The sequence below is a fragment of the Sciurus vulgaris genome, assembly GCF_902686455.1.
Source record: "Sciurus vulgaris genome assembly, chromosome: 5".
NCBI lineage: Eukaryota > Metazoa > Chordata > Mammalia > Rodentia > Sciuridae > Sciurus > Sciurus vulgaris.
The window spans coordinates 44,919,635-44,934,282 of NC_136465.1; the positions used below are offsets into that span (position 1 = coordinate 44,919,635).

General features: G+C 33.1%; 1 protein-coding gene across 8 annotated transcripts in view; it reads right to left on the reverse strand.

Annotated features, from left to right (window-relative positions):
* TUSC3 (tumor suppressor candidate 3) overlaps positions 1–14,648 on the reverse strand; it is a 333,190-nt gene that overhangs the window by 115,888 nt on the left and 202,654 nt on the right. For 2 of the 8 annotated variants that reach the window (XR_013764211.1, XM_079142761.1), the window contains one exon: positions 2,540–2,602. The exons of the other annotated variants lie outside the window; for them this stretch is intronic. Coding sequence is in view for 1 of the 2 variants with exons in the window: in XM_079142761.1 (XP_078998887.1) it covers positions 2,584–2,602 (19 nt within the window). In the remaining variant the exon portion in view is untranslated. The remainder of the gene's footprint in view (positions 1–2,539; positions 2,603–14,648) is intronic. 8 annotated transcript variants of the gene reach the window in all.

Genomic DNA, 14,648 nt, shown 5'->3' on the forward strand with positions numbered 1-14,648 from the left:
ACCCCTGCACTAAACCATAAGTTACACTGAAGTCTGTACTGTTCCTAAGTATAGATGGACCCACATTTAAAGTTGCATTTTATCATTCAATATTATTGTATAGCTAGTAAAATCATATCTTTTGGAAATATAGTCAATGACACTAAAATATACTGATCATGAAAGACAGGCAAATTCAAGATATGTAATAGAATCCTTCCCTAGGTTTAAAACATGCAAGTTAAACTGTTAATATTTGATAACCTGGGTGTGGGGATTATGGATCAATTTTATTTTATTCCCATTTTGCTTATCTGTAATATATGTTCTCTATTCTTCATTAGTTACCAATGGGTTTGGAGGAAGTAGCAAGATAATTGGGACATATCTTAAAATGATAATTCTGGAATTATGCTAGGATAATACCAAGGATAATGACTAAATATTGAGATATATATTAGGAGGCTAGCTGATGATCTGAAAAAGTTTTTGTAAGTTAAGATGGCAGCAATGGGAATAGAAAAGTGATGGAAACAAAATCAAATGACATAGGACAAGGATGTGGGATAAGTACAAAATGATTCCAAGGTCTGTATCCTATATGACTGAGAATATCTTAGGGAAAATGGGACATGGCAATGCAACAGTTTTGGAGGTAGACATGACACTGATTTTGGACATGTTGATGGTGAACTGTTAATGTTTTCACATCTAGATCTCAAGTGAAAGATCAAGATTTGATATATATCTGGGACTGAAAAGTAATCTAAAAGAAAAAAAAGTAAAGTGTAAGGGTGTCCTGTTAGAAAACTCAGGGCATAAACTTCAAATGGGGTGGGAGGCTGTTCATCTAAATTGCTAGAAAAGTCATGCGAAGATAACTCTGGCCTTTCTTTGGACACTGGATGGTCACTGGAGGACATATTTTAATATGTCTGTTTAAGCATGTCTGTTCTGTTACCTTTTGGTGAAATATATGAACTGGCAATGAATAATGGTTTGTTTTGCTTTTTTTTTTTTTTTTTTTTTTTTTTTTTTTTTTTTTTTTTTTACTTATTTTGAATTAATTATTCTATCTGTTCCTGGTGTCCTGAAAAACCAACATGTACACAGTGCTCCTGAAGGAATGCATTCTGCCCAATTGGGAAATAGTTGAATTTTCTGCTGCACAAAATTTTATAGTGCACTGCTCTTATCTTCTGTTTCAAAGTGGGGAAGGAATAAGGGAGATCTATTGGTTATATAAAGGCACTCTGTCTCACAGAAATCACTTAGATGGTGAAAGGGACAGCTGTTCAGATTTTGTATTCAAAAAAAGGGGTAAAGAAAGGCCTGATTTCTTCACAGGTCACTGGTTGAATTTTCACTCCTGTTCCATTGGCCTGTGGTTAGTGCAACTCAACTATGACTTTTTATCAATCTTTACATTTATAAGTGTTTAATGGGAATGCTAGGGAGCAGTACTTTAGAGCTGTTAGGTAGTTCTCTTTAGCCGAAAGTCCTGGGGCTCTTTTCTCTGTAATAGAAGATTACTGAACCCAGAAAAGTCTTCAAGTCTGAAATAAATGGTCTTTTGAAAAGGCCTACAGAAATTCAGAGCTTTATTAGGAGTAAGAGAAGAAATTTTGGGGACAGAAACCTCTCTAACTATAGTTATACAGGGTAATGGCTGTCAAGCCTATTGTTAAGGCCAGTTCTCCATGCAGCCTGAAGAGAAGCACACTCAGTAAGTTTTGATTACATGATTATTGATAATTAAGAATGGCAAGGAACATGGACACTAGGTCTTGGTGGGGGTGAGGGGGACAATGATGTTAGTATGGGGGCAAGGGATAGATGAAAAACAACATATTAGGACCACAGGAGCTTTCCATTCCTTCTCTGCTTCCAGTGGGATACAGAATGTTGGAGTTTGTGCCAGAGTAAATGAAATAAATTTCCACAATAGAAGCAGTCCTCTAGAGCACCTTTGTGTCATGTTAACTCAGACTCTGTTTCCTATGCTGGAATTAGGTTATACAGTGTAGGTCAAGAAACTGGGTTATGAACTTTCTACAAAACATGATGCTAATGTAGAAGTTCCTATTATCTATATCTGAAATAATCAAGTGTTGATTTTAAAAAAGATTTCAGTAAGTTAACTGTAGAAGACTTATTTTGCTTTATTAATCTTAGATTTTAGGTATATTATAAATGGGAAAAGAGATATGACTACATTTTTCCTATGCAGAATTAAGCACATTTTCATTGATCTAACTTTTCATTTCTTCTCCAAATTGATAACAAAGAGAGGTACATTTTGAGATACTGGGGATATGTTTGGATATTTACAAAAATATACTGTTAGCCCAGTGGTTAATTCCAAGGGACAACGTCTATTGGTAGAAATTTATACTGAGGACCTGTCCCTGCAGCAACAGAGTATAACCACATTTATGGGGTCTCACAATTTTCTTACATTTATAAAACAATAATACTATAACTTGTCTTATAAGATAAAATATGGTCTTTATTTAAAAGATGAGGAAAACTGAGGCTCAGAGAAGATTAAAAGACTTGCCTGGGGTTATAGTTTTTAAGTGCCATGGTCCAAATCAGATCTTCTCACTCAAAGTCCAGATCACTTTCCAATACACCACAATGAAATACAACAATATGGAAAAAATAATCCTTAAGATTCAATTTCCATTTGTACAATATTATCACAAGATTTAGCACTTTATTCTTTATATAGATAAGAAAGGGGATAAAAGATGGTTCCTTTTACAGCACTACCACTTCTGAACCATCTGTACACCTTTGGACTCAGCATGAGAAAGGCAATATGGTGAAATTCTTGTCAATGGCATACATGTGTTGTGGGCTAATCACCACATTATTTCTATTTTTTATATATATCTTAAAGAGGTATATATAAGATGTACAGATGAATGTGATATTGCTATACACTGTACATCCTGGAACTTTATTGCCTTGCTGTGTTTATTCACTATTGTACTTTGTCTGGAATTTTTAAGAATACCTTTCATTTCTAACTGCTATTTTGCACTTCCCCTCATTGAATGTCATTCCTTCTGTTATCATTATTCATCTTGCAAAAATAACCAAAGATATCATGAGTTACAAGTATCTTTATAAGATAAGGAGAGACACTGAGTCTATTGTATGGTCAATTAAAGTACAATCTGCTTTATACTTGTTAGCCAGCTCAATCAGGTTTCTGGAATAACTATCTTTCCACATATTACTTTAGTTATGTGGACCAGGGAGTGCCATTCAATGTGGATTGCATGTTCTGGAGTCATGCAATTTGGTAAACCAGTGCTCTTCATTCTATTTAAGAGTTATTTTGCATTTACTGGAAGTAGATAATAACATCTTTAAGTAAACAATAAATTAACAAGTATATGATGAGCACCTACTATGTGCATATAGCACTCTGTAGATATAAAAAAGGTCTATTTGTCAAGGAATCTTCCCCAAATGCCTTACAGTGTTCTAGAAAGAAATTAAACACATGAAGTGGTTGTATATGAAAACAATAAAAAATTTAAGTGAGTAAAGTGCTAGTGAATAATTAGGTGCTAAAATGGCTGGTACAGGGAGAGATGTGGATGACATAATTCATTTGTATTGAGAACCCACTGCATTTCAGTGACTACAAATTTATCCCCTTTAAAGTCTAAGGTAGGTGGTATTATATCAAATTTACAGATGAAGAAAGAGGTTTAAGAAAGTTAAATATATTGAAAAAGATATAGAAATAACAGACAATTCAAATAAGTGAAACTGTTTCTAACCCCATAAAAACACTATTTTAGAACTGAGGAAAAAAATCAATACTCAGAAGTCCTAAAGGTAAGATCCAAGATGCACACTCAGATTTGTCTAACTGAAGAACCAGAGTTTTCAGCAATTTAATAAACCTCATTAAACATGAAACGTGAACTCGATTACTACTATTTCACCCTTACACTACACTATGTAAAACAGTTAAAGAATCTCAAGGATGATTAGGAATCAAGGGGGAGAGTTAATACAGAATGTTTCATGTTGTTCTACTAAGGCAGAGATTTGATGTGTCATAGATGTTTTCATAGAAGTCTTCTAAAAACTTTTTGTAAATCAGGGTCAGTGGAAAATACAGACAAGGTAATTACTAGTAAGTAAAGACTATCAGATATACTTATTAACACATTGCTCTTAGAAAATGGGGCAAGAACTAAAAATAATTTTTATTCAATTTATAAAATAAAATTTCATAATATCACTCAGATGGTAATTAGATCAAATTCATAAGAAACCTGATATTTCACTGGTAATTTCAAGGGACTCTGGAGGCCAAATAAGTTCATCAAAAGGTTCAGGGAAAAATCTGTTCTTCACTCAACTAAATAATGCAAATATAAAGCAAAGCTACTTAATGTTTAGTATAAAGAAAAGCCCTATTTAGAGAAAAGTAGATTAAATACATCTGAACTTGTTTTAAAAAAAAGTACACCTGAACTTGAAATAATTATATCAAAATTAATGATGATTAACATCAAACATTTATTAATAAATTACATAGCAGGTAATGGTGATCTATATTCATTCTCTCATGTACACAGAATGAGGTAGTAAACTCATTTCCCATTTACAAACAAGAAAACCTAAGGTCAGAAAAATTATGCAGTTAGTCCAAGGAGACGCATAAGCAAGGAATGTTTGCTTATTGAAACTTAAAGGAATCAGGAGAATTTAATAATGGTATAAAACATAACACTGCTATAGAATACACCATTAATACTAAAACTTGGGGAAGATTTATAGAAATAGGATATATTTATATATTTAAAATATATATATTTAAAGTAGGTCTTTATACTTTTAGCAGGTACATATATCAAGACAAAACAAATTCTGAAGTTAGTGTGAAATACTGAGAAAATACAATGGGGGCAAAAATGTTCAAGGTTTTATGAGAATTAAGATTAAAATAATGAAAATGAGAAAAAGATTACTCCGAGTAGAGACGTAATTATGGGTTTTAAATTAAATGGAATTCAAAATTGTGAGGAAGGAATGAAAAGAGTTTAAAGATGATCATGGACATGGTGCTATGTATAATGATAATTATCCATATAAATAGATCTATTGGATTGTTACAAAGGCCATAATTTACAGAAATTTAGAAGGAAGATACTGTAGGCTATAAATAGCAGAGAACAATGACATAATACCCAAGAAAGTAATTTGATATTAAGCCTAAAAGCCATAGATCCAAGTGATTTCTAAAGCAGTAGATACAGTGTTATGTTCAAATGTACATTTTCACTAGTGGGTATCTCAAGGGTATTATCCAAAGTAGAGATATTTTCTTAAAGTGGGTAGAAATGGGAGGTTTTTCTAAGACCTACTTTGAAGAATATAACTATCTTTGCAGCTCACCTCTTAATTAGGCATACGTGTTAAAATTGGGAAAGTGAAGGATATGATTTTGGCTAAGAAACTATTTCTTTCCTGATATAAACTTAGCACACTGTGTTTCTGTCACAAATGGCTGAATTGGTTTAGCTCTTGGTTCCCATGGTCCATGATTAAAGATTCTAAGACCTGCTGCCCTTTGAAAACAGACATCTACCAATGCCTTTTCAGAAATAACACTAGGACATTCCTTCTAGAGTAGGTTTTGGGTCTTCCTCTTCCTAGAATAACGGCTTCTTGTATTTCATTCACTTATTTCTTACAATCTGCCTTTACCTAATATGAAGGTCTGTTTTTTTAAAGTATAGATGAATGCTTTTGGGAATATGAAATGTTCCTTAACTGTGTGGTGCTGTTTATAGTTGAACAGCTGCTTTCACAGGAAAATTCAATGGGAAAAGATCTTTTTTCTCTATCATCTCACCTCTCTATTTGTCCCAGAATGACTACTTCTCTTTCACTCTTGGTTTTGCCATCACTTTTCCTCTTTCTCCAACTAACTAATTGTACAGATACATATATATTTACCTGTACTGTCAAGTTTTTAGAATTTGGCTCAGGATTTGTCCAAAATCCTGGTATTCACATCTCTGTAATCCTTCCAGTAATACTTGCTTTTGAAATTTATATATTAACATAATCATTCATGAGGGGAAAAACATGAAAGCAAAATTTCAATGGAATAAACTAGACCCAACACATCTTATACACCACTAAGAAAGTAACATCAGCATATATTTAGTTAAAGGAAATAAGTTTTTAAGTGGAAAATTGATCTTTTCTTTGTTCATAATGCTCCTCTATAATACAATGAATGGAATTAATATCCCACATGGCCTGACAAAGCAAAATAATGAGTATGAAACATAGGAGGGATACCTATATATGCTATTAAGGATTCATGGACACCTGATGAGCAGTCTGACAGATACATATGTAAGTTCTCATAAAAGCTGAAGAAAAATATGAGAAGGCTTTTAATATGGGATGTGATATTTAAGCTAGAGCAATACTTTCAATTAGACAGGAAAACAGTTGACATCTCAGTAAAGATATGAAGAAATATGGAGAATATTATAAAAATTAAAGAAAAATTCAAAAAGAAATGACATCTTTCACCATGTAAATTATGGTGGCTTTGATTTAGTAAATGATAGGGCCTAAAATCTATTTTTAATTAACCAGGTAATGTCAGTGATTCAGATCTGCCTATCTCCTATTCTATTTCATGTATCTGTAAAATTTATCATGAAGGAAAATAAGATGAATTCTAACTTAAGTTCCTTCTACCTCTTGAATTACTCAAGCTCACCAACAGAGCCAAGAGAACAGATTAGGAAGCTATTACTATGGTCTTCAATATCTAATTGTCAAAATTTTCTTAGATGCTTTGGCTACCAGATCACTGAGGTCATTATAACCTTGCATATATTTTTCAGCTTTGATTATGAGATAATTTTTTATTTACAGGTATATAAGAATTAGATGAACTATAAAAATATGGCACAAGAGAGAGAACTAAGCTGAGCATCAGTTCTTCTAGCAACAGATATACTCTCAGATTCATCTGTAAATGAGTTTAGGGGAAATATCTCCTTAGTCCTTTCCTGTGCTAAATTCCAGACCACTATGATGTTCTAAAGGAAATAAAATTCAAAACTTACCTGGAAAAATGATTATTAGTTCTGGAAATATTTAGAATTTGAATTACAAAATCATCCTAAAATTCACCCAAAGTGATAAAAACATTCTCATGTTATATATAAATATGTATATTTCTTTTTGTATCCTTTTGACTAATTAGTGCATTTAAAGCTACAAATATATTGAGCAATAGATATATATTGTTTATCAAGCCACTACAGTGACTCAGTCTCATAGATACCAGTGATACATTTCTCTTTTGGTATCTTACAATTTTCTTCTTATGAAATATTGTCATTGAGAAGTGAACAGTAGAAATTCAAATTTGAAAACATTTTGGGAAAGGGAAAATTGACTTTTGGTTAACTGGCAAGTATTCAGTGGGACTGTTTTTGATGGGATGTATTATGTTGTATGTACATGTATACAGACCAGAGTTGCAATCTAGTTTATAAGGTTCAGAAAAGATAGTCAGTAAAAATCTTGACTTTTGTTGATTTACCTCGATAAAAGTCCACTGGAACTCAAAAAAAAAAAAAAAAAAAAAAAAAAGAAGAAAAGAAGAAAAGAAAAACTCCTTAGTCACTTTTCTCTACTTTGTCTAAAAACTAGTTTTTAATATAATTTGTACCACATTCTGGAGTCATTCTTTCTCATTCAAACCCACAGTGATTTTTCCCAACCTGTAAATTATTTCCATACAACAGACTGCCAATAGCTTTATTTAAATATATTTTTAGTTGTCAAAGGACCTTTATTTTTATGTGGTACTGAGGACTGAACCCAGGAACTCACACATGCTAGATGAGTGTGCTAACACTGAGCTACAACCCCAGCCCATGCCATTAACTTTTGATACTTTAACTTCCTGCTTCATAGACATATTGTCTCATAAGCATAATTACTTTCTCCAAACAGATTAAAATTATTTATAGTAAGTATAGTAAGCATGATATATCTATAAAGCATTTTAGTAACTCAAAAAATATTGAAACGAAGAAAATATGAAATCATTTAGCACATAATTCTTTATTGCACAAAATTTCTTGGGAAACTATTCAACTGATTAAGAGCCACAATAGAAGATTATGACTCAATTAGATGTAGCCTAATAATTTTAGTGTTTAAAAAAATTCCCTTCAAAATGACCAACTGTTATGCTTTGGATAGGTGGTGGCTCCCAGAAGCTCATGTGTGAGACAATGCAAGAATGTTTAGATTTAAAATTAGACTGAAAGCTACAACTAATCAGTGGATTAATTCACTCCAGTGGATTAACTGGGTGGTAACTGTAAGCACATGGAGTGTGACTGAAGGAAGTTGTTTACAGTGGGGGAGAGGTATAACTTTGGAGTTCATATTTTGTCCCCAGTACCCTATTTCTTGGCTGCCATGAACTAAACAGTTCTCCACCACATCCGCCTCACCTTGGGCCCAAAGAAATGGAGTCCGCTGATCATGGACTGAATCTATAAAACCATGAGCAAAAGTAAACCCTTCTTTAAGTTGTTCTTGCAGGGTATATTGGTCACAACAACATAAAGCTGACTGAAACACAGACCAAGGAAGAAATCTGATTTATTCAACCTTATTACTTCTTTTTATGTGGAAAATGAAACCCCAGGGAAATGAATTGCCAAAACATGAAGTGAGAGGATGAGATCACAGATGTCTGAAACTTCATCCTAAAGATTACTAAGGCAACTTTTAAGTCTCCTTCTCCATGTAACTGTTAATTCAATTTGTGTATTATTTTGAGGGTAGGTTAAGTCCAAAATACTGAAAACACAACTAGTTTAGCATAAAGAAAGTAGGCAAGGACATTTGGAAATACTTCTTTAGAAAGAGATTTTTCTATAGTTGCTCTGGTTTGAGACTTGAAAAAAATTAAGTGATCTTAGTATCATGCAATGTTAAAATCAAAATTCTATGGATTTTCATTAATGAATCTATTGCAGATTTTGAGTTATCTATATTTAATTTGAAGCTATTAGTTTTTAAGGCACAGTAGAAAATTTGGCCAATAAATATCCTGTTTATCAGAGCTAGAACTAGGACAACTTCCCTTACCCCTCAATCTTTCAAATCTTTTAGCCAAATATTTATAATTTTTCTGTGCAAGGTAAATAATTAAATTCCTAAACCCAAAGGAACTCAATGGAGAATAGGCAATATAAAATTTGAATACTAAGTAGTACACGTAAGATACATAACAAAGTACCTTAAGAGTACTGAGGTATCAGGTGTGGAGAGACTAATTCCCTACTGGAGTTGAAAAAGATTTTTCAGAGGAGGCAACTGGAGTTAGTTCTGAGAAGGTGTTTGCTTTGAGGGGAAGGACAACCTATTGCAGGCAGAACATTATGTGCAAAAATAGGATTTGCAAAAGTCTGGATTATCCAGGGAGCACTACAGTTTACAAAACTTGAAGCAAAGACTGCACAGGTGAATTTCATTTGATCAATTTCACTTGGTCAATCATGTATTAAGGGATTTAAGTGTGAGTAATAATGGATGGAAGCCACTAGTTTATAGATTATCCTTCCAAAATTCCAAGTTCTCGTTAATTAGCACTAGTAACCAAAGATATTTCAATATTTTGTTATTGATAAGAGTTTTGAAGAGTATACCTAATTCCAAAGTTTATTTGGATAAATCACTCTAACTAGAATTAATGCAAAATTATAATCTTCTTTGGAGAAAAATTCTACATTTGGTGCCATATGACTACCAGCCAAAAACAATGTAAGGAATATTAAGGATTCCTATAATCAGACTGTGCAGTCTAGAAAATCCCATTAAAGGATACTGTCATTGAAAGATTTACCAGTCAGAAAACAGAACCTGGATAGTACATGTAACAGTATTAGCTACTATACATTAAAACAAAACCTTTAAAATTGTAATAAGAACTGTAAGTAAAATTTTCTGAAAATCCAGATTATATCTACAGCTATGTTTCTTACTGAAAGATTATGAAATGTGAAGTTCAAGTTTTTATACCTAATAGTCAATCTTTTTCATATTAACAGACAACCTTTCAGGTCTGTGGAAAAAGTTCTAAAACAACTGCTAAAGTTTTAATCTGTTATCAGTTTTCTTTTTTTCCTCAACATAACAACATTCTACTCTTCAAGAAAGCATATGGGCAAAAACAAGTGCATGCACCTAATATTTTCATGCAAGTTTGAGGAGAACAATTCAAAAATTAAAGGAGATCCCTTTAACCTCATTACACTCTAGGTCATGTTTTGATACCCACAGGAGTAATACAATTCTTCAAATTGTCACAGTTTCAGTCTATATACATTTTTCAATTCATGAAGAAGATTTTGTCACTAAAATACTTGTTCTGTACTATAACTGCAAATTAAATTGCACTTATTTGTTAAATATTGAACACTGCATAATAAGCTTTGCCCCAGAATCTGGTAAACAATTGTGAATAACACAAAACTTGCTCTTGTTCATAGAGAGCTTTTGTCTAACATTAAACTAACATTAAATAATCATAAATAAATGCTGCCAAAAATGCATATTTGCCTCTTTAAAATTTTATTCATAATTTTTCTTTTTTCAAAAGAACTTTATTTTTAAAGTGTAATCAAATGAATGTGCTGTCTTATCAAAATAGTGCTTCTCTTTCATATGGTGAAAAATAACATTGTTTTCAGAGATTCTTTTAAAAACCAAGGAAAGAAATGGAAAAAAATGTCTTCTCCATCATAATCATTCAAGATCTTAAACTGCACAAAAGCACTTTTTCAATCCTACCACTATTGGATTAGAAAAAATTTCTCAACCTGTACAACAAATTTAAGGATTAGTCTCTTAGCAGTCACAGATCATTATAGGATGTTTAGAAAGCATCCCAAAGTTTCATAATACACAGAAATAAGACAGATCTATGTCACTGCTCTCTCAAATCCTCTAATGCCTTCCTATCATTCAGACAAAAGGTAAAGTTCTTACCAAGTCCTACAAGAACCCACATGATCTACACAGTCTGGTTTTGCCTCTGACCTCAGCAGCCGCATGTCCTCATGCTCTACCCCTTGCTTGCTCTATATTCCAGACACAACTGTCTCCCTGTTTCTCAGGGACCCACTCCTTTTTAAGGGTCCTTAAACTTGCTGCTGTCTGTGCTTATAACATTCTTCCTCTGGGTATCTACATGGCTTATTCTAGTCACTTCCTTCATGTCATTACTAAAATGTTCCCTCTCAATGAGGACCTCCCTGGAGATACCATCCAGATTTAAACCACCTCCCTATTCGCTTTGTCCTTATTATCATTAAAGAAATATGTACTTCACTTGTTTTCTGTCTCATCACCCACCCACTTGAATGCACGCTCCATGAGGGCAGAGATTTTGGTTATCCTATTAATGGTTATATCCTTAATACCTGGAACACAGTAATTACTTAATAAACATTTATTAAATTTATTAATTTGCTGCACAGGATCCCACAAATTGTTCTTGAACTTTTTACAATTTGAACTGGATGCTACCTGGCATACTGTACAAATCACATTTCAAACAATTTGTCTCTGGCCAATCTACAAATAGATGCTAACTCATGTCATTTAAAATAATTCAATTATTTTTGCCATTTCATGGAGGTCATTATGTCTATTCAGAAAGTCATAGTTTTGAGAACTACCTCTAAGGAAAGTAAAAAATGTATCTTAAACAGTTTATATTTCATACACAGATTAGCTGAATTGAATACTGCTCTTTTCACTTACTTGATGCTTTTATAGGTACCTACCATTTTATTTGGCTTCCCTTCAATGGGAATAGATGCCTAATTCACATTCAGCTTTGAATAGCACCAACAAAGTCCTACACCTGACATATTCAGATAACACTGATGAGTAAGGAAAGGAATTATGGTGAAGGAGATACCTTTAAGGAGTCCAGAGGGAGGACCAGGACCTATGAATGGGGGAATGATAAAAGTTTTCTTTAACTTTCATGCCCCATACTGGGGAGTGACAAACTTAAGAAATCAGGCCCTTCTCAGAAAACGTTCACAAAATATTTACAGATACAAGGGTGGGTGAGTTGAAAAGAAATTACTCAATAACCGTGGTAGAAAAATTAGAGGTTTGTACCTCTGAAGCGTGGAATGGGAGCAAATTGATCCTCGTGACCTGTTTTCTAAACCCTCTCCCTCTGTGAGATCTAGTTGTGTGGCAAGTTAGTTATTTTCCTTGCTTTTCCCCACATGTCTTTATAATAAACCTCTCATTATCTAAAGTGGCTTAATTACCTCAAGGCTATTTGAATCTAAAATTTCCCAACAGAGCAGCCAAACGCTATTTAGGATATTTAAACCAACCTGGTAAACCTACATAACAGTACCCCAAATGACGACACTGCAGGGCCACTGCAGCACCCAAAAGCCTGCCTTTCACTTCTCTACACTGCACCTCAGTTTGACACATGCGGTCTCCCAAGCTTCTTTGCTAGTCTCTCTAGTGATTCTTTACTGTGACAGCTCCTCATTTTTTTATGGGTTTCCATCTAAACCATGTCAAATATCATATTCACAAGCAACTTGTGGCCCTGATTTACTTTTCTCTCTCTCTCTCTCTCTCTAAAGTAATCTGATATACACTTCCAGTCCCAGGAGGCGAGCTAAAGGCAAGCCTGTCTCTTGTTAGGACAATGGGGTCTTAGCAAGAGCATAGGACTGGTTACACAATAAGAAAGTTGCAATAAAATGAATAGGTATGTCCTGTTTCAGATATGCTTGCAACGTGTATCTGGGTGAGCCTACCATATGAATTTGGAAAAGGTTCTCAGGTGATTTACATGTTTAACCTGGTTAATATAAAGCAAAACAAAAGCAAACACAAAACATTCGAATGTACTATACAGTTACTGTAGTAAATGACTGTCATGACTTGAAAAAAAGTACAAACTTGAAAACTATTCATATCATTACAAAAATAGTGCCATCAAAAATCACATTAACAAGGAACTGCTTTTCTCTACTTTTCCTAGTCATATTGCTATACCAGAAAATAATCTACATAGGGAATGATATTCTGGTATGATTATGTGATCTGAAATACAAGGAAAGCTTTGAATTTGCACTTTACCTTTCTTCTTATCAACTAATTTGGTTTAAGAATCTCATAGCAGATGTTCCTATAGTTCATATTTTAAGAGATACAATCCTTACCTTTGACATATTTTAAGTGCTATGGATCAGAGTGAATTGATATTTAAATGTTCTTGGTATCCTAGATAGAAGATTTAAAAGTACAGTGTTTCTCTTCATTTACAGATTCTATTATAGAACTAGTATATATCAAACTAAGAAATATGCAGCAAAAGAATTCTCAATCCTAAAGTAGGAGGAATGAGGGAAAAAAAGTAACTTCATCTCTCTTAGGAATTATTTATTTTGGATTTGATTAATTTAATACTTCCACATTTTCAGAAACAAAATTAGCTGACTGGCTAACATCAAGAAAAAAAATGAAAAAAACTGGACACTTTGTCTATCTCATTGCCCCCAGAAATAATGTTTTCAAAAGTTTACCAATGTCATAGAAAAGGTTTACAGTAGATGACGCCACAACTCAGATGGGGTTATTTTTGTCTCCCAAATAATGTTAAATACAAAGCTAAACACCTTTATCATCATCTATGCATATTTTCTTAAATTCATTCTATGAAGCTAGCATCACTCTGACACCAAAACCAGAAAAAGACAACTCAAGGAAAGAAAAAGTTCAGATCAATATCCCTGATGAACACAGATGCAAAAATCCTTAATAAAATAATGGCAAACCATTCAAAAACACAAGAAGACAGTACACCATGATCAAGTTGTGTTTTATCCCATGAAAACAAAGTTGGTTCAACATATGCAAATCAATAAATGTAATTCATTATTCAAACAGAGTTAAGGACAGAAATCACATGATTATCTTTATAGATGCAGAAAAAGCATGTGCCAAAGTTCAACACCCATTTTTGTTTAAAACACTAGAGCAACTAGTGTTGCAAGAAACTTACTCCAATATTGTAAAGGCCATATACAACAAAGTCAAGGCAACATCATACTGAATGGAGAAAAACCAAAAGCATTTTCTCTAAAAACAGGAACAAGATAAGGAAACAAATGGTGCTGGGAAAACTGGATATCCATATGCAGAAGGAAATTTGATCCCGTTCTCTCATCCTGCACAAAAGTCACTTCAAAGTAGATTAAAGACTTAGGAGTTACAGTAGAAACCCTGCAACTGCTAGAAGAAAATGTAGGCCAGAAACTCCAACATATTGGCACAGGCACTGACTTCCTTAACAAGACTTTAAAAGTGCAAGAAATAAAACCAGGAAACAATTAAGAGCTACAGAATGAAAGATCTTTGGCATCTGCTTCTCAGAGGATTAATACCCAGAATATATAAGGAACTTTAAAAACTTACCATCAAAAAATATACAAACAAAAACAAAACATGAACAACCAAACCAAAAAAATAATAATAATAAATGGGAAAAATAACTAATGCTTCTCAAAAAAAAAGAAATATAAATG